At 42.6% G+C, this 21,282-nt stretch overlaps 2 protein-coding genes and 1 long non-coding RNA gene across 9 annotated transcripts in view; 2 read left to right on the top strand and 1 right to left on the bottom strand.

The window, feature by feature from the left end:
• Window positions 1-8,461, top strand: part of kidins220b (kinase D-interacting substrate 220b) — a 58,582-nt gene extending 50,121 nt beyond the window's left edge. For all 4 annotated transcript variants that reach the window (XM_066716213.1, XM_066716207.1, XM_066716197.1 and 1 more), the window contains 4 exons: window positions 1,027-1,164; window positions 1,615-1,713; window positions 4,418-4,654; window positions 6,126-8,461. In XM_066716213.1, coding sequence (XP_066572310.1) covers window positions 1,027-1,164; window positions 1,615-1,713; window positions 4,418-4,654; window positions 6,126-7,385 — 1,734 coding nt within the window. In that variant the 3' untranslated portion in view covers window positions 7,386-8,461. The remainder of the gene's footprint in view (window positions 1-1,026; window positions 1,165-1,614; window positions 1,714-4,417; window positions 4,655-6,125) is intronic.
• Window positions 8,462-11,165: 2,704 nt separating this feature from the next.
• On the bottom strand, window positions 11,166-13,084 carry LOC136761308 (DNA-binding protein inhibitor ID-2). Of its 2 annotated transcripts, none has more exons than XM_066716158.1 (3): window positions 12,636-13,084; window positions 12,309-12,369; window positions 11,166-11,839 (listed from the first exon to the last, which is right to left on the bottom strand). In XM_066716158.1, the coding sequence occupies exons 1-2, from the start codon at window positions 12,984-12,986 to the stop codon at window positions 12,313-12,315; spliced, it is 408 nt and encodes a 135-aa protein (XP_066572255.1). In that variant the 5' UTR covers window positions 12,987-13,084; the 3' UTR covers window positions 11,166-11,839; window positions 12,309-12,312. The 2 variants fall into 2 exon arrangements, with proteins under 2 accessions (XP_066572255.1, XP_066572263.1); XM_066716166.1 differs by having other exon boundaries at window positions 11,166-11,597.
• Window positions 13,085-17,965: 4,881 nt separating this feature from the next.
• LOC136761569 (uncharacterized) overlaps window positions 17,966-21,282 on the top strand; it is a 248,501-nt gene continuing 245,184 nt past the window's right edge. For all 3 annotated transcript variants that reach the window (XR_010820386.1, XR_010820380.1, XR_010820374.1), the window contains exons 1-2: window positions 17,966-18,197; window positions 20,586-20,806. This is a non-coding gene — a long non-coding RNA (uncharacterized LOC136761569). The remainder of the gene's footprint in view (window positions 18,198-20,585; window positions 20,807-21,282) is intronic.

Here is a 21,282-nt window from a genome sequence, read left to right as displayed (position 1 = left end):
TTATTATTATTATTATTATGTATTTATTGGCAGATACCCTTATCCAGGGCGACGTACAGGTTAAAAGAGCAATACATAAGTGCAGTAATCCAATACAATATTCTAATTCAGCATAATACAAAAAGTACAATTTAAAATTAACAAAAAGTGCAGAAGTTAAATGCAGATTATGTACAGATAATTTAAAATACAAAGCTAGTTCAAAGAGGTCACAAGTGAACATGATGTAGTGAAGTCCTCTTTATGAACTAAAGGGAGGGGGCACACAACCAACATAAGCAAATCAGGTAGACTTTGGGCACTTGCATTAAACAACCTTGAGTACGTAGGAAACACCTTTAATCCCTCTTCTTACCTGTAGATGTCGTTTACCTGGATTTTTTTAAATAGAATAAAACGCCAGTGTTTTAGTTATGATACCATTAATGGAGAAAATGTGTCATCTAGGTACCGTTTCATTTAACTAGCTCTAACACGGGCAGCATTGTAATCCTTTGATAACAATAGCCTTCGGTTGAGCCGCTAATACCTATTTCTATCAGCGGAATATGTTTGCATATTCGATCTGTGGAGAACGTGCGAGACTCTTCAGTGTTTTCTCATTTGAATAAAGATTAACTGGGCTTAAACTTCAAAGAAGGGCAGCGTTTTTCAAGACACTGGTAGAAAATGGAAGAAGTGGATATTATACTGCAAGAACACTGTCATGGAGATGTGGTTGAGGAGTTAGTTGCCCCACTTTACAGTGCACCAAATAAGGATTGTGCTTTAGGTGGTGGCTGTCATGTGTGTTCTTAACTTCTACAGCAAACAAGCACGTGTCATGGCAAGATGCAGTATCTCGGACTGCTTTTCAAAATATTCGCGCCTAGTCCACAGTGAAGTTAATGCAAATCAATAGCTTAACAGATCGCTGTCAATAAAATGAATTGAAAGGTTCCTACATTTCTTTTTTACAATCTTGATTTGCCAATGAAATTCTCAGGCCTGTTTCAGTGGTGATGCTGTTGTTTCTGTACTGGACAGGGCAATGCGTCAGTGGTGTCTGGGGCTCCTGCCGTGCTGCTCAGCTCCATGAACACAGATGCAGTTTGCGAGAGAGTCAAATTGATAGATGGCATTGACATGAGCATGATACCCCAGTATACTTCCACGATTAAGAAGGTAAGAGCCATCTCACAACACAGCATCGAAGCACATAGGTATCTAGCAAGCTTTGTTCGTTAGTGTTATGAAAGGACTGTCTTTATAAAAAAAAAAAGAAGAATTACTGTTATCTGATTATTATTACATTTTTTTGTGTATTAATTCTGTTTCACATCCAGCAGTTGTTGACAAGGGTGTGTGTGTGTAATGAAAGTTGAACATTGTAGCAGTGAAAAGTACATGAGCTTGCCTTCTTAAAGGGATAGTGTATTTTTTTAATGTGGTAAAAAACACTCTAACACCCATTTGGACATTTACCTAGATGTTTTGTGGTGTGGTTATATTCCTGGTTGAGTCTTATGCGGCCTAATACAGCAGCTCTACTGAATAACACTGTGTTCCTCAAATTTGAATTTGTGTCCGTGACAAATGTAGCTGTTAATCTGAATCTCTGCTGTCTTGAAACAGGCAAATGTGAATGGCCGTGTGCTCTCTCAGTGTAATCTGGATGAACTGAAGAAGGAAATGTGCATGAACTTTGGGGACTGGCAGCTTTTCAGAAGCATGGTAAGTTGCGTTTTCTTAACATGACAAAGCAAAATTAAAATAAAAAAAGGGTAATTTTTCCCCACTCAAAACTGCACTAACTTGTAATGTATGAAATTTTTTTTTTATTATAAATAAAATATACAAGCCTGGTCTTTAAGATACAAGCTTGTTTACAGTTTTCCTATAAGGAACACACACAGTGTTGTTCAGTTTTTAATTTGTGCTCAGACAAATGGATTGAGTGAAGCCAAAAGCAAGCCGCCATCTGGTCCAAAATATGAAGAGGATCGTGGGTGACGGGAGGTTATTGTCAGACTGAGTGCAGTGTGTTGCCAATGTCATCTAAAGAGAGTGAATAGCTTGATTTTTGGAAGAACAAAATCAGGCCAGTTCAGACGATATAGAACTGTCAGGGCCCCGTCTCATTCTGCTTGGTTTTGACTTAGTTTTGTGTCTCTAATTCAGTCCTTTTTATCAACCTTGTTAGAAATGTGCAGGGATTGTGTAAAATAAAAACACACACAAGACATCCTGTAAAACATACATAGCCTATATATAATTGAAACCCCCGAGGTAATCAGAAATACTTACCTTTCTTTTCAACCGTTCATTTCTCTATACCACAGACCCCCCCTGCCCCTCTGTACACTTTTATATTTATATCGATATATATGTGTGTGTATGCTATATCTCTGTTTAACCACACACACTCTCAACCACAGCCCCTTGTCTGGTTTTCTCTCTCTCTGTCAATCACTCGTACCGTACTCACTGCACCACTGAGTGTTGAGATGAGGGCAAGAAAATGTATCTGCTGTTTAGCCACAGCTCAGTCTAATACAGTGTGAACCAAACCCAAAAGAGAAAAGAAAAAACATCCCTGCACAGGGTTTATGATATAAAACTTTTCCATTTGAGAAAAGTAACTTCTAATTCTAATGATTTTGCCATTGAACACAACACCATATGAAAATTATGCCCTCCTCTTCTTCCCCCAGCCCTTCCCCAGATCAGTTGCCTGCATTAAGTGTCATTCAGTCCCCCTTTATCACAAACTGTGCCTACAAGGCGGTCGCACATCGTACAAGTGGATCCATTAACACACAGCTCTATCATTCACTTTCAGTCCCCCTCCTCCTTGTGACACGAAAGTAAAATTTAGTTTGTAGTGCAAAGTATGCCTGTAGTGCAAAAGTCACGTTAAGCATGTCCTTTTGTATTCTGGGAGGCTGATTACCAGAAAAGTCAATGTTTTGGTATCTCAAAAGCACAGGCCACAATAAGCAGATATAAGGGGACATTTTGGATATGTAATCTATGTGGCATAACACGGTGGGTCCCGAGTGCTACTGGGGTTGGATAGACTTGTTATCATTGAGAGCTGTGTTGGTCCTCCCTTAGATGCTACAGCTCTGTTTGTTTGCAATGTGGAATTTCAGTTTGATACGGTTTTCAGGTCATGTTAGTTGCTTACACCTGTCCTTTAATAATACAAAATTAGGAGAGTATAATAGAAAAAACATCATTATTGATTCTCATTTTAAAAAGGCATAGCCTACTTAAAAATAAATGCAGCTCCATTTTACTGCTTAGTTTTTCTTGAGAGAGGACTGCTTTTTACAGTAAAATAAATGGGGAAAATATGACAATACTCTATTGGTAGTCCATCATGTCATAGTTGGTGTAGCCTTCCATTGTTAACATGGTCTAAGTGATAAAATCTTGAATTGAACACATCTATCTTTTCAGAGCAAAGGGAAATCAAAGTGATTTATCAGGGATCCGACTTTTTCTAGGATTTTTCCTAGAAAAAAAAACCTGAAAATTAAGCAATCATTCTATTTAAACTTCTCTCTTCTTATGTGCTTTTAAGTATTTTTTATTCTTGGTTTGTTGATTTTATTTTTAATTGGGAGATCAGAGCGAGGATATATGAGCAGGTTGAAGTGCGGAGTCGTCTAACTAAAGATTATTGGATGATAAGTGTCGCAGGCTTTAGGGAACTCAAGACCTCCTGGAAGGTGTAGCTCTTGTTCTGTACACACAGTGGGTTGGTTCTCTGTTTGATGTTCCTGTTCTTATTTTTCTTGTAAATAAAAGAAAGTCAACAGATGGCCTTGTTGTGGAAGACATAGAGCTTCATTGATGTTGTGTAACTTCCACAAAAGCGCCCGATTACTTCATGCAATGTTGAATTTGTCCTCGTTTATAACATCTGCATTTGTACTGTTAGGTGATGAAGATTTGCCTTTGGAGTAGAGGTGGGGTGGAAGTTTTAGAAATGTATGTTTAGTCATTATGTGTATGTTTTTCACAGAGGAACAATAATTCAAGCAAATTAATTGCTTTCGAGGAGCAGGGTATTAACTGAATGCATTTGATTCAATGATTGACTGCTTTCCTGAATTTAAATATCTCTGTGGTAGAGGGTCACAACAGGTAGATATAAAGTTAGCATGGAAACATAATCAACTGGCACAAACATTTATAGGTAGGATCTGCATCAGACCCCAGCTTTAATTAAGGCTTGATTTCCCTCAGAGAGACAAGAAAAGAGATTGTGATAGATTGTGATTGTGAGTGTAAGTATCAAAAGAAGAACAGTAACATTAACATGAATAAACCCCTATCTGAATATTATCAGTAGTGATTGTTGTCTCCACATCATGCCTATAATTATATGTTGGCGAAGGCCCTCATCCATGTCTCCGCGCCCATGTAGGTGATGGAGCTGCGTCACGTGGAAAACCAGGTGATCCACGAAGATTCCCGGGCTGCCAGCGAACAAGGAAGCAGCACGATTGGCCACGGCGAGCCAGCGGCCCGGCGCCAGGGCCCGCCCTCTGAAGGCGCAGTCAACCCCGATGGCACCCTCATGTACAGCCTCAACTTCAGCTTCGAGGAACTCAGCACAGTGGGCCTGGACGAGCCGCCTCGCCCAGCGAACCCCTCCTGGACGGTTTGTACTGACCTCTCTTCCTGGACTGAAGTTTTTCCTTGTCTTTGTCACCCCCTGCCCCTTTCATTCAGGCACTCTTGATGAATTGGAGGTGCTCACGGTAGCAGTATTTTTGTTTGCTCCTACAGCTTCCTTTTTACTGGGGGGAAGGCACTGTTATTTAAGTGCCTGTTTATTTTTTCTCAGAAGACACAGTACGTTCAGGAAGTTTGAAAATAGACCCTCTGTTTTGATTTCAATGCTATTTTTAGATGCATACAAACATGAGCACCTGGTTATTTGTTTATTTATTTTTATTCCCGCTGTGAGGCAGATATTATACTTTGGGAAACATTTGATTCTAAAAAGTGCCAGAGAGGAGTTTTTAAATAACCACAATTTTTTTGTCTAAACCTAAGAAGATGATGCAGAATTTCTTCAAACATACAGAAATAACACTTTTGATCAAGTGATTTATATAATGGATTAATCTAGGTACCAAAGTGTGTGTATATATATATATATATATATATATAAAGAATAAGTACATAAAATAATTCAATGCAATACAATTACATTTTTTCTTTATTTCCCTCTTTAAATCAATAAATCACAATAACAATAGAAAAAATAACTAAAAACAGCTGTGCTTATGAAAGATGTGTGTATTAGATTTTTTCACCTTTTCTTCTATCAAAAAAGCCCCAGCTGACATTTTCAGTTTAAGTACAAAGTGTACATTTGAAATTTGATTGAGCAGGATTCAGTACAGCTCTTAGACTGTAAAACATCCAGCCAGCTCAAAAGCTTTCTTTCTCTTTTAACAGTATAGGATCCCCCCCAAAAAAATGTGTCTTGAGGAAAGTCTGTATAGCTTAAGGTGGTTTCTCAGTAAAATCTTCAGTGTTGTGTCTACACTTAGTGGTGGATTCAGGGGAAAATAAAATATATTTGGCTATTGGATATCTCCAGTGCTGGAACGTCATTGAGACTCATCAGATTCAAACTCAAACAAAGGGTCACTCGCACCGTCACAAGACTCCGAGCGGCTGTGGGAAACAGCAGCTCTTAGGCCGCGCAATACTCTTTCTCTTCTGAGTCTTAGTCTTAGTAGCTCAATTCTCAACACAGTTCCCTGAATGGTAGCTCACTTCATTCAACTGGTGTCCATACAGTGTTCTCTGTCTAGGCTGAATCGCTGTTCAACAAACTAAAACAATATCTCTCAGTAATACGTCTAGTTTTGTGAATTTCTTTGAATGAGGTCATCTGTAGAAAAAGTGATATCTTCTTTCTGGGATAGAAGCTTTGAAGCAGAGAGAGGTGTTCTTCTACAATTGAGCCAAAAATTATAAAGTCTCACAGCTGGAGCAGATGAGTGAGGGAAAACATCAAGATTCAGGTAGTAGACATGATAGAGAAAGGAGCATTGTTGTTGGTTCATTCACCAACTATTCCACAAACCTTACTCATTGGTCTCGTTTCTCTTCAGACGGTGACGCACCGGACTCCCAGCATGTCGAGCCTCAACTCCCAGGAATCGTCCAACGACATCTGCAAGCTCACAGACAAGCAGCAGGCTGAATACCGAGACGCCTACAGGGAGTACATCTCACAGATGTCCCAGCTGGAGGGTGCTGGCAGCACGGGAGACAAACCCGTGCAGCCCCACCCCGGCCAGTTCATGCAGGGCGGTTCTCTGCACTCGGGTTCGGAAGACAAAGGCAAGGAAGGAGAGCAGGACGGCAGGAAGCCCTTCACCAAACGAGGAAGCGGGAAGCCCTCTGACATGGTGGACTATACCTCTTCCACTATCTCCACGGCCGACGCCTCCCCTCTGGACCCCATCACCGAGGAGGATGAGAAACCGGACCACGGTGCCTCCAAGCTCCTCCTGGGAAGGAAGCCATCATCCGAAAGGGTCAGCATCTTCCAGGGAGCAGACCTGAAGCTGAAAGGCATTGGCCTACGCTACCAGAAACTGACAAGTGACGAGGATGAATCGGGGACCGAGGAGTCGGACAATACTCCTCTCCTCAAGGACGGGAAGGAGAAGAAGCTGGATGCCAAGTCCGCCGAGCACAGCCTGGAGGGGAGCCGGCCCTTCGCCAAGGGGAAGGAGTATCTCTCGGATGCCATGCTGGATAAAAAGGACTCCTCCGACTCTGGGGTGAGGTCCAACGAAAGCTCGCCCAACCACTCCCTGCACGATGAGGAGGCCGACATCTCCCAGCTGGAGAAGGCCAACTTGATCGAGCTGGACGAGGACTCCCTGGCCAGGAAGAGGGGCCTACCACGCAGCCTGAGCGGTCTGCAGGATCCCGCCATTGCCCGCATGTCCATCTGCTCTGAAGACAAGAAGAGCCCCTCTGAGTGCAGCCTGATCGCCAGCAGCCCCGAGGAGGGATGGCCCTCATCCAAAGTGTACAACCTCAACCGCACGCCCAGCAACACCACGCTCAACAACAACAGCAACGCACAGGCCAACAGCAGGCAGTCCATGGAGGACTCCGAGGGAACCCACCACGACTCCAGGCATCTGGAGAACAACGTCTCCCCGGTCATCATCACCCCGGGCTCCAGCACCAACCCCACCTCGGTGCACAATGAAAACCTGCGAGGGATCCACGTCAAGAGGGGCCTGAACACCGGCTACAGCAGGCACTCCAAAGACGGAGCCGCGCCGGAGCTGCACACCGTCACCTCCGCTGACGCCGTAAGCTTTGGAGAAGAACGAGAGAGCATCCTGTAATGTGTGGCCCCGGGGGGTCGCCAGTTTTGATTGGATGTTTGGTGTTGTGGTATAAAATCTGAAGTCTTGAAATCTTTCCGTAAAAAGTGGTTGTGTGTTGCGAGTTACATGTTAGATGCAAACGTAAGAAGCTCCTCTCTTGAAGTATGTTGCTTTACTGCAGCGTTAACACCGCTTCACGCCAGGCCAAACATTTCCCCGTTGTGTTAATCAGACGCCGAGCATGAGGCCCGTTAAATCAAAGGTAACTGGCAAATTTCAAGTGCACATTGCCCTGCCAGGCCTGCTTAGGTTAATATGAGAGTACAGTTTGAAGGTCTGGAAATTAAGGGGGAAAAAATGAAGAAAGAGATTTTAAAAAAGAACCAATCATTAGAAGAGCACTTCTTTCGACCTATAAATGGTGTTGTAATTCAGATAAGTGTTTGCTTATGACTGTTCAGTCCTTTATCATGCTCGTGAAGTGGTAGTTAAAGAAAATTGTGGAGTGACTAATGATATTTGAAACTGCCAATGTAACTGGAGAGTAAACAAATATTTAAAGTAGTCAGTGTTTCTACTGCATAATGTACCCAGTTGTGCTTATTCATGTCTGGTAATTGAAATAAGACCGTTGATTAATTTGATGGAACCCTTAAATAATGATAAAGGCTGTTTAGAAAACTTGACTCCTTCCAAAAAACACAGACCTCTGCCATGTTTGAATGCCAAAAGTGTTAGGTGTAGTGTTGCTGTGAATTTATATCATTTAAACCTCACGGTAATGGAGTTACCTTGCCGGTTCGTGAAACTGTTAACCTCTAGACTACTGCCCCCGGATAGGCTTGAGGAGAAACAGAAGTGTTGCTCTTCCTTGCTGTCTGAGAATGTTAAGTGTTTAATGCAATTCAAATCTAAGTGTATCTATGTGCGATCAAAAGCTAGCACTTGTCAGTACTGCTTATTGTTTGAATAGTGGAGATGTTGTTCATTGTCATATGCTTCAATTGTGCTGTGGTCTGTTTAGAGCAATACGTGTCTCTATGAAGTTACGATTGTTAAAGAAGTACCAGAGACAATAAATATTTCTATGTGCATTATTAGTTAGTTTGGTTTGTTCCCCCCAAGAGATTGTTATCCAGTGGGGTCTTTTCCACCCCCATTACCTTTGTGTTTCCACTCGGTGAACGTATCATGAACTTTCATCTCAAAGAGACGCTTCTTGGGTGACACTACACACACACACACACACACACACACACACACCCGGCACCACGAGTTACGCTCTGCTTCGCTGTTGAACAAATAACAGAACTGTTATCAAATTGCAATGGACATCGAAAGTAAGCAGATGTACATTGCTTTCCCCAGAATTTATATTATGAACTGTGTCCCGCTTCTCTATGCCTTACATGGTCCTCCAGACTAACACTTCACTGGATTACAGTATGTAAATTGAGGTTCTGTTGAAGGTCAGAAAAGATTCCCACAGCGTGACCTCGGGATCCCATTGCAATGTCGCTCTTTCATCTAATTCACTTAGATGTGCGCATCGCATTTTATGTGGAGGCTGTTTTAATTAAAGTGTTGGGAGGAGGGAGTCTCTAAAGTAGACTTCATACACTTAGAGCTAAATGTTTTGGTATCTTGAACTGTTCAGTGTCAATATTACGCAAAATATATAACTCAAAGTACCCCTTTACATTTTACATAACCCTGTTGCTGTTGTCATTACATCCACAACTTTTCACCTTTCCGCCTACATTGCTTCCAAGTACCCTGCAAATTGTGTATACCAAAGGGCCTGAGGTTCATTGTGCATCTCTTTCAAAGATCTGCATTTTTTTTTTTTTCAGAATACAGTCTTCTTTTACAATTCCAGACGTTTACGAAAAACAAAATCTACAATCTTTTAAGAACCCTTCTAAGACTAAATGCGGTTGAAGGTTTTAATTGCATGTTCCGCACTGATCTCATACAGCTTGCCAGTGCATATATATGCGTTTCTTTTTTCCTTCCCCTCTGCAAACAACTTTACAGACATTGTCATCTGAAAATGCACAAACTCTTGCAAACTCGTTGCAATTACACATTTTGCAGCCGCAACGTCTTAAAAAAAAAAAAAACCTCAAGCTAGGATTTCTGTCTCTGTTCCCACGGGTACATTTTCTGCTTGAGACCTCCCATTAATCATCCAGCCTGCACAGGGAAACCAGACCGCTAGATGGCGCGCTGTTCTAACAAAGCACACCCACTGCAGGAATGCTTAATTGACAGGACTTGTAATATTCTCATTTTACCCCCTCATTCACTATAAAGTGACTGATAAACTGTTGCTCAGTTGCTAAAGAATTTGAAAGTATTAACAAATACAGTACTCAAGAATACACTGGAATCATCCGTTTTAGTGTTTGGTATTTTTATGGGCACTTTGATCTAAATAGGTATTAAAACAACGTGAAGCAATGCCAGTTAATCAGTGATATGAATGTTATTGACTTCTCATTGACACACATGGGTTTTTATCAACTGTTTTAAAGAGTTTGACTGATTTGAATTAGGGGAATCCAGTTAAATACAAAATAAATGAATACATGATGTTTGTTCTTTTTTATTGGTCTGGCTCATGTACAGCACAACTGTGTGTGGGTTAGTTAGGGGGCGCCATTCACCCTGCGTTTTATCCGTCCCTCCAAATGCTACAGATGAGCGGTTATGGGCTGCTGAACGCAAGATTTCAGACCTCACTTTATCATCTTGTTGGGTTTACATTTTGTTTTGGTCCAAACCTGAGAAGGACTAGTTTTGCACAAAGGGACCTTTAACATAAACTGAAACTGAAGACGCATTGGATAAGAGCCACAGGCATGGCTGGATGGTTTGGGGTTTCCACTGGGTTTTCCAGTAGTTGCCAGTGCCGGTTTGTTTGGTGCAGTTTGTGGGGGTGAGGTTGATGGTAGAGGACCAGAGAGCTCTCCCTGCGGATAAAGCCAGCCGTGGCAAGGGCAGGGAATGGCACCCCGCTGGCGTCCTTGCAGCGCAGATGGACGCAGATCTGCGCGGCCGCATCGAGCCCATTGGTGGAGCCGCGCAGAACTGGGCACATCTGCGCTGCAGCCCGGATGGCGCAGGATTGCGTGAATGCGACGTGCGACGCAACTATTGCTGGCGCCCAGTTTCATTATCGGCATCCTTACGCAAGTATACCAGAACCATCGAAAGGAGTTAAGTGGGAATGGGTTTTATTATGATCACCTGCTCGACTTTATAGTGCTGAATTAACAATTGGAGCACAAGACCATTTCATTGTAATAAACCAACGGGGAAAATGTGCTCAGGGTTCAAGAACTATTCACCCCCCCCCCCCCCCCCCAGGAAATACCTTTGCACTGGTTTAGGAAATATAGATGCACCCTTTTGAGGTATACTTTAACTACATTTTTGTTCTGGGAGATAAGGGGGTCAGATGCTACAAATCCTGAGGCATAATTTACTCTAGCAGTACCCACTGAGATGTAGGTTTATTACATAGAACAGTTTCCAGACAGCAATAGATCTCCATAAACATTGTCACTTTGTATATTTCACATGTTAGAAGTGATTGGGCGTTTCGTGCGTGTATGGCATATATTAAGAGAGACATTTACACAATTGAAACAAACAATGAAACAAACTAGTTTAACACAGTACACTCTTACAGGAATTTAAAAAAACCATCAACAAATGTGGCTAGTCATGCGATCATATCCTGGGTGTGAATCCATCCACAGAGAAAAGGTACCAAAGCTAAGGGGAGACACATTCAAATAAAGCATTTGATTTATTTTGTATAAAAAAGGTACAATTTACAATATTACTTTTATAAAAAGTTTCAGCATAATTAAGTACAGCATTACATCGTCTGCAGAAATGTACAATCTCTGCAACTATACAAGATCAACTCCAATTACAGAGTTCACAAGGTTTCACGCAAACGTTTTTTTTTTTTTGTTTTTTTTTTAGGGGTTTTTTTTTTTTTTTTTTAGGTTTTTAGTTTTTCACGACGTCCAGTCCTTAACGTGCCAAAAAAGTAACCATTCTGACAAGACAGACTAAACTTTATAAAGCAACTAACCCAGTTGTCTTCTATTCACGCTCCACCTTTGCAAAAAAAGGCAAAGACTTCTGATGGGCGATTCCTTGCGATGATCCTCTTTCCTTTCAGCTCCCACTCTTGGGAATATTATAACGAGCCTTCCGTTTGAAGAAAGGACAAGACAAAAGAAAAAAGAAAAAGTCTATTGATAAATAACTATGAATGTCCGAGCTGATACAACAATGCAATCATCCTTTGAGCAAAGTCTCTTTCTTGATTTAATTGAAAAATCCAGACCGGGGAAAGGGGGGGTGGGGGGTGGTTGGGGGGGTGGAGAGAAAAAAAAAAAAAAAAAAAAAAAAGTTCCCAGGTCCCGTGTTTTTGGGTTTAAATCAAACACCTGCAAAAGATTGAGAGAGGCGTGTTTAGAAAATGCAAACAGGGCAGAGATCCGGACAGACTGGCGCCAGAGAGGAAGCCGCAGTTTTAACATTTAACCAAACTGCTCAAATCCTGGGCAAACCCTGGAGTCCAGATGTACACACACTCGTACACATCCCAAGACGGTTTCACCCCAATCTGGGAATGGATCTGCTTAATTGCAGTACTGTTGGCGCCTGCTTTCTTCTCGCACTAATTATGTGCAGCCCGCATTTCCAGTCAAAACACTTTCCTTTCACTTGTAACAGACGCACCAGTTGAGATCGGACTGGCTTGCTTATTTTGCGTGCGATCATTTCGCCCCCCCCCCCCTTTCATTATACATAGCTCTACGCACCCCCCTCCCCAGAAAACTAAATCCACCACATAAGCTGAGCACATTAAGTTTCATTACATTGCAAAATCCAAGAACAAACGCATAAACTCACCAGTTCAGCGAAAGAGCGTCTTGCGGTCATCTGTCATTAACTCTGTTGGGAATTCAGCCGACTGCAAACAAATAAACGGGTTGGCAATTTTAACATCATCCCACCAGACACGATTGCACCTTATTCGAAACAAAAGGCTCAGCAGCTTATTCTGTATATGCGTTTAGAAATGAATGCAGAGGATAGAATAAGCGGAACAGTGCCAGTGCTCGACACAGCGCCTTTTCGGGTGTGCATTTCAGACAGGATTGGTAGCCACCTACAGCTTCATTGCTACAGCTCAAGTCAAAGGCACGTTAAGATCCGAGGGTGATCCGGCCACATTACCTGTAAGGAGAGGATGCTGATGTCTGTGTTGAGAGCCGTCAGGGGGGTCCTGGCCGGCGCTTGCCCTGGCCGCTGGTGGTGCAGGCTGGCCATGGCGGAGTGCGAGTCCAGTGCGATCTGCAGGTCCAGGATGTAATCGATGACATGCTGCAGGATTTCCATCTTGCTCACCTTCTTGTTCTGCGGGATGCTGGGGACGAGCTCCTTCAGCTTGGAGTAGCAGTCGTTCATGTTGTAGAGGAGACTTAAAGGATCATCCACGGGGGTTTTGCTGCGGGAGATCCCCAGGCTGTGCTCGGGAAAGTTGCCGCTGTTTTTCCGGAAAGAGCGCACCGGGCTTATTGCTTTCATGTTTTCACTTCGGACGAGAGCGGAGATGCGGGTGTTGTTGTCTTCCTGTGCTGCGTCCCCCCCGATTGTTAGTGTACGGACTGAAGCAGCCGGCTGTCATTGCTGTTTTATATAGCCCGGCGATGGGCTTGCCAGAGCCGCAGAGGCGGCGTGCGGATTGGCTGACAGCGCCACGTCGATCATGTCTCCCGGGCCCGGCGATTGGCTCAACCGCAGCACAGGCCACGCCCCCGCAGACCTTCCGCGTTCCTAACCAGTGAAAGCGCGTAGTGGAGGTGGCGCCCGGAAAGTGCTCCGGCTCCGGTGGGTAATTTGGAAAATTGAGCCTTTACCTGTTTCTGATAAAGGGGATTAATGAATTGCATGAGGAGATTGTCGAGCCCGTGCAACTCTTTGTAGATTTTAATGAATCGCAAACGAGAACATATGTCATTCTTTCACCTCGATCCTGAGATCGGATCCCCCTTTTCAGCTAAGATTGATTTGACTATATATAGTCCTGCGATAAACCACGTTCTGGACAGCTATATGTGATTATTAGGGGGCTTTTTTTTTCCAGTAGTCACAGATTAAAACATATGTAGGCTAATGCATCATATGGGGATGCACATTAAAGCCAACGTGTCTTTCTTTGTCCCAAAAGCATCAGGAGAGAAAGCCATTCTCCGTAGCGAGAGAGAGAGAGAGAGAGAGAGAGAGAGAGAGCAAACTCCCCTGAGAAAGAGAGAAGCGCTGTAACTGGTCAGAGGCGGAGCAATGCATGTAAAACAGGTATTTGTGCTCGGAAATGTAAACATGCATGCATTCCCTCGTCTTCTCTTGAAATAGTCCCAGTCCCTAATGAAACGCTTGCACAACAACATCTATGAAACACCTATTCAGTTTGGAAACGCCGGCTGCCGAATGGGAGTGATTCATTAAACGTTAGCAATATTGATCACTTGTTTTAAAAGAATTACCTTCAGTGCTTTTGAAAGAATGCTATTGCAATGTTTTATTAGCACACTTGCTAGTTGATTGCATTAGGGCGAATGGGTGTGGGATATTATTCAGTTGTGATTTGCAGTGACAGTCGCGCTTTTCTCAGGTAGATCATTTCTATGTAAGAAGTGCAATGACCTTTTGAACTAGTAATGAAATGCCATTGCATGTTTAATTTCCTGCAAGTGGCTCTGAGAAACTGCTGTGGCATTTAATAAAGACACTGGAGTGACCTGTCTCCAGGGTCAGATGATGCATTGACGTTTTAGCCGTCACAAACAGGGGGACGCAGAATGCTGTAATGTCATTAGAAATATGGTAACAATGTAAATATAGTAACTTAAGCAGTATAGCACTGAACTTGCACATCACTAGGCATATGCACCTTTGCTATTTTCATTTTCCCTAATTGCTACAGACATGTGTTGTATGTTTGGGGGAGGGCTGACCTACACTCATTGGAAGTGCTTAAGGTGGATAACTTGACTGCTTGGACTCAGCTGTTCTCTGTCCCAAACCCTATGCAGTGTGTGTTTGTGGAAGGGGTGGGGGGATATTTTAATTGGGAGCATTGTGAAACTAAGGCACTTGTACATTATAATAAATACATAACTAACTAAATAAATGACAGAAACTGTTAAAACGAATACTCAGAATTGTTTAAGAGGATTTAGAATAGTTTTGCATGCATAATCGCACTTTGCCTGGCAGAATGCATGGGGAAAAAAAAAAAAACGTCGTTATTCTGATCTTATAAAGGACGTTCAAGGACAGGAGATTTGCAAACCTTGTAATTATGTAATAATAAACTAAATAAAAATGATCCTTTATCAGTGCAAACATGTAGCTTTTTTTGTTTCAATTACATGCTGCATTCCTCAGCTGGTGGCGGGGATTAGGGCTCTCAGTGCGTGAAGTAATGCGGCAGAAGCTAATTGCCCCGGGCTTCTCTAGGGCTGCAGTGGGTGTCGAGCATCGCTCCTCGGTCTACGGTGCTCATTTGCTTTGTACATTTAATTGGGTTCATAAAACAGCATAATGCATATTTTATATAAACACACGAGAAACGTGTATAACAACAACCAGAAGTATGGGGAGGGGGGGGGGGGGAACACGCTCCGTCAAACAAATGTGATGAATTCGAGCACATAAATAAATACCTAAGTAAATAAATCATACTGAGAAAAATTAGACCTTTATTTTCAGCACTGATGTCATTTTGTTGTGTTTTTTGTATTGCACAGGTGAATACAATACAGGGTATAGCAGTATCCGTTTTCTCTTTCACACACACGGTGTATAGATTAGTCATTCTCAGATAAGTGTGTCTATTACTGTTGTTTTCATATTTCAGTGGGCATGTTTTCTGCTGGAAATGGGGAATTGTATGCAATACTGTGTCTCTGCGGTCAGGACCATAATCTAGCAATGGGAAACACATTCCATACACACACTAGCCCTGCTTTCTCTGCGCGCTATTGTGCGATGAAACGGTGCGTTTACTCTCGCCCGGGCTCAATGGCTAATTAACTCCTGCTTATTATTCCGAGGTTTGATGACGGAATGCGTCGTACGTATTCTATCCGGATCAGTGATCTGCCTAATCGGAGGGCTCATTTCGCATAAATGTAGTTGCTTAACAATTGCACAGAATAGCATCAGCACCAACGCTGCGAATGGGATGCTACACTGCTTTCTGAGCTCGCCAGTGCTACATTTCTCTGGAAAAGCACCATGAAGAAGACAGAAGCGACATAAAGAAATAATCCAGGGTTTGGAACTGCCGATACTGCCTTCCAAAGACCCTTTATGCACTTTTAATGTGATGCGATGAGATCTGGGATTCTCGAAGTCCTGTCCACATCTGGTGCAATTGGATTTTTTCCCTTTCTTTCCCTTCTTTTTGTTCTCACAGCTGTGTACATTTTGCATGACACCCTGACTGATCCCTGACAGGTGATGAATTGGCACCAAGCAAGCAACAGCGCTGAGCAGCGCCGCAAGCCCATGCTCTCGCCGCCTCCGTGGCGCCAGCTCCGTGACGTCACCCATTCAAGCCCCGCAGCCCGGGCTCTCGGCGCCGCTCCGGCGGCTGCCATGGCGACGGCGCTGTCAGTCAGCGCGCTCTCAGCTGATCAATGGGCCGCGCGCGGGGAGACGCGGTTTGATCCGCACCTCGGCTCGCGCCCCGGGCCCGCACACCTGCACCCATCTGCATTTCTGTAGTGGCGTTTGAGTCGGAAAAGGGTCATTCCTTTGCAAAGCTGTGTAAGGAGAGACACTGGCGTGTAATGAAATTCAGCTGCTTGTCAAAAAAAAAAAAGTTTAGTTTCTTGCTAAAGACTGGGACTTGAGGATTGTTTCTGGCCAGCTGCAACATCAGTCTGTTCTAGACGTCAATTTCTAATTGCGGACGAACTGTGCATGTTGCTCCTGTGTTTTAATCATTTCAAGGTGATACTCAGGCGTATAAATCCAAGTGCTGTCAAAAAATACTTAATGGTTTGCATTACTGCCACGTAGACAACGATGTAGACAAATCCGTTCACTTACCAACACAACTGTTCAAACCCAGTGCCACAAATCAGTTGCTTATATCGCATATGCTGAGAATCCCACGTTAACTTCAACAACACCGAAGCAATACCAAGCCACAAGGATGTTAAAACCGTGCTCTTTCTGTCTCGGCAATAGCATGGCTTAGCTCGGTTGTATAACACTTTTATTGATCTATTTCTTTAAATAAGACGCAGTTGGATTGAACCCCGTGTTTGTCTCGTTTTGTTTGGACCAGATTTGGGTTTTCCAGAGCGAGCGAGAGACAGAGAGAGAAGTATGTATATCAAATAACCCATTAAGATCTTTTAACTTTGCAACCCTCCTACAAATAGTTGCCAGTTCTCTCAAGTGAGCCGATCTGGAACGACATTTTGCGTTCACAAAGGATTTCCCTGTTGCTTTTTGTTCCGGTCGCAAAAAAGAGAAAGAAAGCGAAGTTGAGGAGATAAGGCCTGGAAAACAATATGGGATTGCCAGTAAGTCGATGTGAGCTCTGCAGGCTGGCGTCAGGATGTCTGCGCCGCCTCCTTTCACTGTTGATCCAGCTATCTGCAGCTGCACTCTCCACACAATCATGCTGTAGGCTGCCTCTTCCCTTCAAAGTGCTGGCTTTCTTTCTTTCTTTCTTCCCCCCCCCCTCTCTCTCTCTCTTTTTGTGAACACTGATCCCTAACACTGAGCCCCGCAACTCTGTTCACAATCCGGTCACTGTTTGTCCATTGCCATCTGTGGGAAATTATCCCCATCGAGGTCGAAAATTCAGCCAAACAAGTTTCATTCCGTGAGAGAGAAAGCAAGCAACTTTTTTTTTTTCCTCCTCCTCCTCCTCCTCCTCCTCCTCCTCCCCTACTGCTGTAGCACTTAAACAAGTTTGCAAGACTAACCTCCAGCACGGCCCGCATCCTATGCCGCGGAGCACGATAACATTATAGCCGCCTTGTACTTTATTTCGAATTACAGTAACAGAGCAAAACCGTGCAAGCGACGACTTCACACTTGCCACTGATGAGCTATCCTTTATTATTATTATCATCATTATTTTTGTTTTTTTCTTGGTCCCCTTCTCCACTACAGTTCAGCGATTCCGATCCCGTCCCCTCAGTTTCTGTCCCCGTCTTTAACGCTACCTCAAATCCTACGCGGTGGCAGAAGAGCGCATGCCAGAAAGAGCCTGTTTACCGATCAGCAGGTGAATGCATTTGTGTATATATATATATATATATATTGGCGCTTGTTGGTGCAGCCTCGCCATCCAGATGCCCGGGTCTGTGTGAAGGTCTCTCTCTCGGCCGGGGTGAGTTTTCGGGAGGGTTGAGCTCGCGCCTGTTGCAGCGCGGAAGCTCCCACGCGCCTGTCGCGTGCCGCAGTGTACACAGAGCGGTGGCGCGCGACTCTTGTAGCAGCGCCGCGCGGGGGGGGGGCGTGGCCTGCGTGCCGGCTATTGTTGGACCTGCAGACAGTCAGCAGCGCAGGAGAGGACTGGCACCGGCTCTGTGCAGCAGGGAGTCAAACATACTCTATTAAAACAATTAATAATGGTTATTATTACTATGAAGGATAATGCATGGACATTGCACTGATATAAGGATGTAAAGGTTATGTGTGTCTGCTTCACATTTGGAACAAACACTCAGGTTTTGCTAGAGGGGACATAAATTGCCAGGCAAACAGGTATTTGCACCATAGATTTGTTTTATTGACGGTTGTGCATATCAACAGTCAGTCTTACACAACGTTTCCAAAAGAGATGAACTTTTTCTGTAACTGTGGATAATCTTATGGTGTTGTGAAAACATTCATTGATGTATTCATTCATTCATTCTTTCTTTCTTTCTTGTATCTGTGTATATGTTTCTGTCTTGGTCATGTGCAGTTTTAAACAGTATTTTTTTAAACAACGGTATTCATGGCTCTTGTAGTAAAAAGCAAAACAAAGTTGATGAGGTGTATAACAATGTGCGTAGTGTTATCTTTTCATGTGTTGAACACTAATGCAGTTAAGAGCAAAACTTGAGTTAACAGGGGGGCGGGGATGGCTATTCCTTTGTTTGTAATGAAGGGATACTTTTGACTGCAAATGTACTACAACAAAAAGGGATACATTTCTTTGGTCTTTGGTTGATCGTTTCAAACTCATAAGAGTTCTCATTTCGATAAATAGACATGTGGAAAAAGTAATAACATGAAAATATTTTGTATTATAAGTCAGTGGATTTGTATTTGTGTTTTGAGAAGGGGTGGAAATCTGCTGTTAACTAGTACATTTCATGTTTCTGTACAATAAGATTTGACAAATTGTGAGATCTCTGATATAGCATACTAAAAAATTAATTAGGAATCTCAGTTTATGCTTTTGTTCAAATGAGTGTATAAAGCAGACCATCTTATGGAAAGTACAGTGGAATCATAATACATATGAAGGACAAATACCTGTTTCTATAAAGCACTAAATAATCAAAATAGTTTTTAGATAGACTTTTGCCATTCATTGGCAAACCTGTCTGTTTGCTTTGCTGTTTGTTTCATTAACCTTAAATGTGGGCATAATACATCTATCTTTGTATCTATTCTAATTACAACTATAACTACTACTATATACTACTTCTCCTACCCCGTACCCTGAACCTCTACAAATAAGAATTTAATAATTTTAACATTTTGTCTGTTCAGTCACAAACTATACACAATAAACTGCATAGTGCAGACAGACCTTGCTAATATATATCTTCTGTTTAAGATATAAAGCATCTCTGACAAAAGCAATGAAACAAAAACAAAACATGTTATAAATGCATCTGCAGAGCTAGAAAAAACAATCCAAGGAGAATTCCAGCAGGAGTTTTGTTTGTGTATTTATTGTTGCCAGTATCTTGGCCTCCGTGGTCGGTCTCTGGGGCGCCAGGCTGCAGAATAAGAACTGAAGCCAATTGTTACAGTAGAATGACCTGTCGCTGTTCTAACCCGGCCTCTCTTATCACATGCAGCTGGTGCTGACCACCCATTAGGGGCTCCATGGAAATGTGAGAAACTCCAGCAGCACTAACCTCTATAGAATACAATGAGCTTGAGCCAGATTGGAATTAAACAAAGGCCAATGACTCCCCATGAATCTGCAGAGCAACGCACACTAAGAGCTTCTGATACCTCTTGAAAGCAGCCCTTTAAAAGACAACTCCTGGCAGTCTGTGGCTGTTCTGCAGCAGCACACAGCTGTTACTTCTGAGCAGGCTGGCTGGGGGAGCCCCCCCCCCCCCCACCACCTTAATAGCAGCCTTTCAGGGTGAAAGGTTAACCAGAGTCTGAAGTATAGTCTAATCTCCTGTGAAAATCATTATAGGCCTGCTAATTTTTCCATTGCTGTTTGGTGTGTTTTTCCAGTTAACTTTCACCTCATTTAGAAGAGCAAGATTTATTATTATTGGAATTATTATTATTTGTGAATTCCCATGGTTTTTGTTTCACATTCAGCAGAAAAAGGCACAATCAATTATGCGAGCTAATTATTCAGGTAGATTGTAACTGTTTTTTTAGTGTGATTGTATATTCCATTTAAAGTAATCGTTAAGAAAGAGAGAATGGTAGTATTAGAAAAACCTGAAAAAATCAGTGGAGGTGTCGATGGAGATGCCTTGTTAAAAATGTTAACACTGATGAAGTCAAAATGAACCAGGATGAGTTTCTGGAGTCAGCACAGAGATTTTGAAACTTCCACCCACCAGAAGTTCAAATTTTAAAATCATACTGTGCATTTTCACTTCTTTACTGTGGTTCATGCACTCCAATATGTGGTTTCATATATTTTGTATAATGTAATTATTATAGCACACATTAAAATACTTGTATACATTTTAGGACATTTTCAGTCTTCTTTATTATATAATAATAATAATAATAATAATAAGAAGAAGAAGAAGAAGAAGAAGAAGAAGAAGAACACAGTTCATGTGAAGAAAGCACATTATTTGTACATAACTTGTTTGTAAAATTGGTATATTTAAAGGGCACGTTATTAGCCAAGCTATAAGCTAGAAGTTATTGCAAATGTTTGTTTTTTTCCAGATCAATGACTCCTCAATGGCAAACAGCAGCCTGACAGAGACCCACTAATCTGTCAACAAACATGTGGAAATAACTGCCCACTGGAACGATAATACAGCCACCATAGAAGATTTCATCAACCTCTGCCTCCCAGCACCCACACGCTGACTGACGTGAGTGAAGATCACAGACTCCAGGCACGGGTCCGAGGGGGGAGAGGGAGCACACACTGGCTGGGAAAGGTAAATCTGCCACTGAGGCCTAGAGAGTCTGTCTATTCATTTATATATTTACTAGAATTAGGACTTTTTGTTTTCGTGACTTTCTTCGTGTGGCATCCGTTTAATTCTAATGAATGAGTTAAGCCCAGAAAAAAATCAAACGCAATCAAACGCAAGATTTGAGTGATCACATCAGTCTCAACCTTCCTTACCCTATCTGAACTTGTATTTCCTTCTCACTCTTTGCCCGATTTAGCTTTTGATTAATCACTTTTCTCATTGACCGTTGTATGTGACCACAAATTAAACATCCAGCCCTAACAACAAGTGATTACAGGAGGGATAAAGAAAATAAATGCCCAAAACCAGGATGCATAATTATAATTAGAAATTGTTCAGATACTTTTATCCAGAGCAGCTCATTTGAGACTTAGGGGTGAATCCTCTGCTCCCTTCTTCATCCTCTGGACCATCCATTCCTTTTGCTTAGTGCGGCT

The sequence above is a fragment of the Amia ocellicauda genome, chromosome 1 (genome assembly GCF_036373705.1).
Source record: "Amia ocellicauda isolate fAmiCal2 chromosome 1, fAmiCal2.hap1, whole genome shotgun sequence".
Lineage (NCBI taxonomy): Eukaryota > Metazoa > Chordata > Actinopteri > Amiiformes > Amiidae > Amia > Amia ocellicauda.
This window is presented reverse-complemented; position numbering and strand designations above follow the sequence as displayed.

Bases quoted from the DNA above. Each gene is read 5' to 3' on its own strand.
- LOC136761308 (XM_066716158.1), bottom strand. From the start codon at position 12,986: ATGAAAGCAATAAGCCCGGTGCGCTCTTTCCGGAAAAACAGCGGCAAC. The intron at 12,370-12,635 runs GTAATGTGGCCG...ATTTGTTTGCAG, and splicing joins TCAGCATCCTCTCCTTACAG to TCGGCTGAATTCCCAACAGA.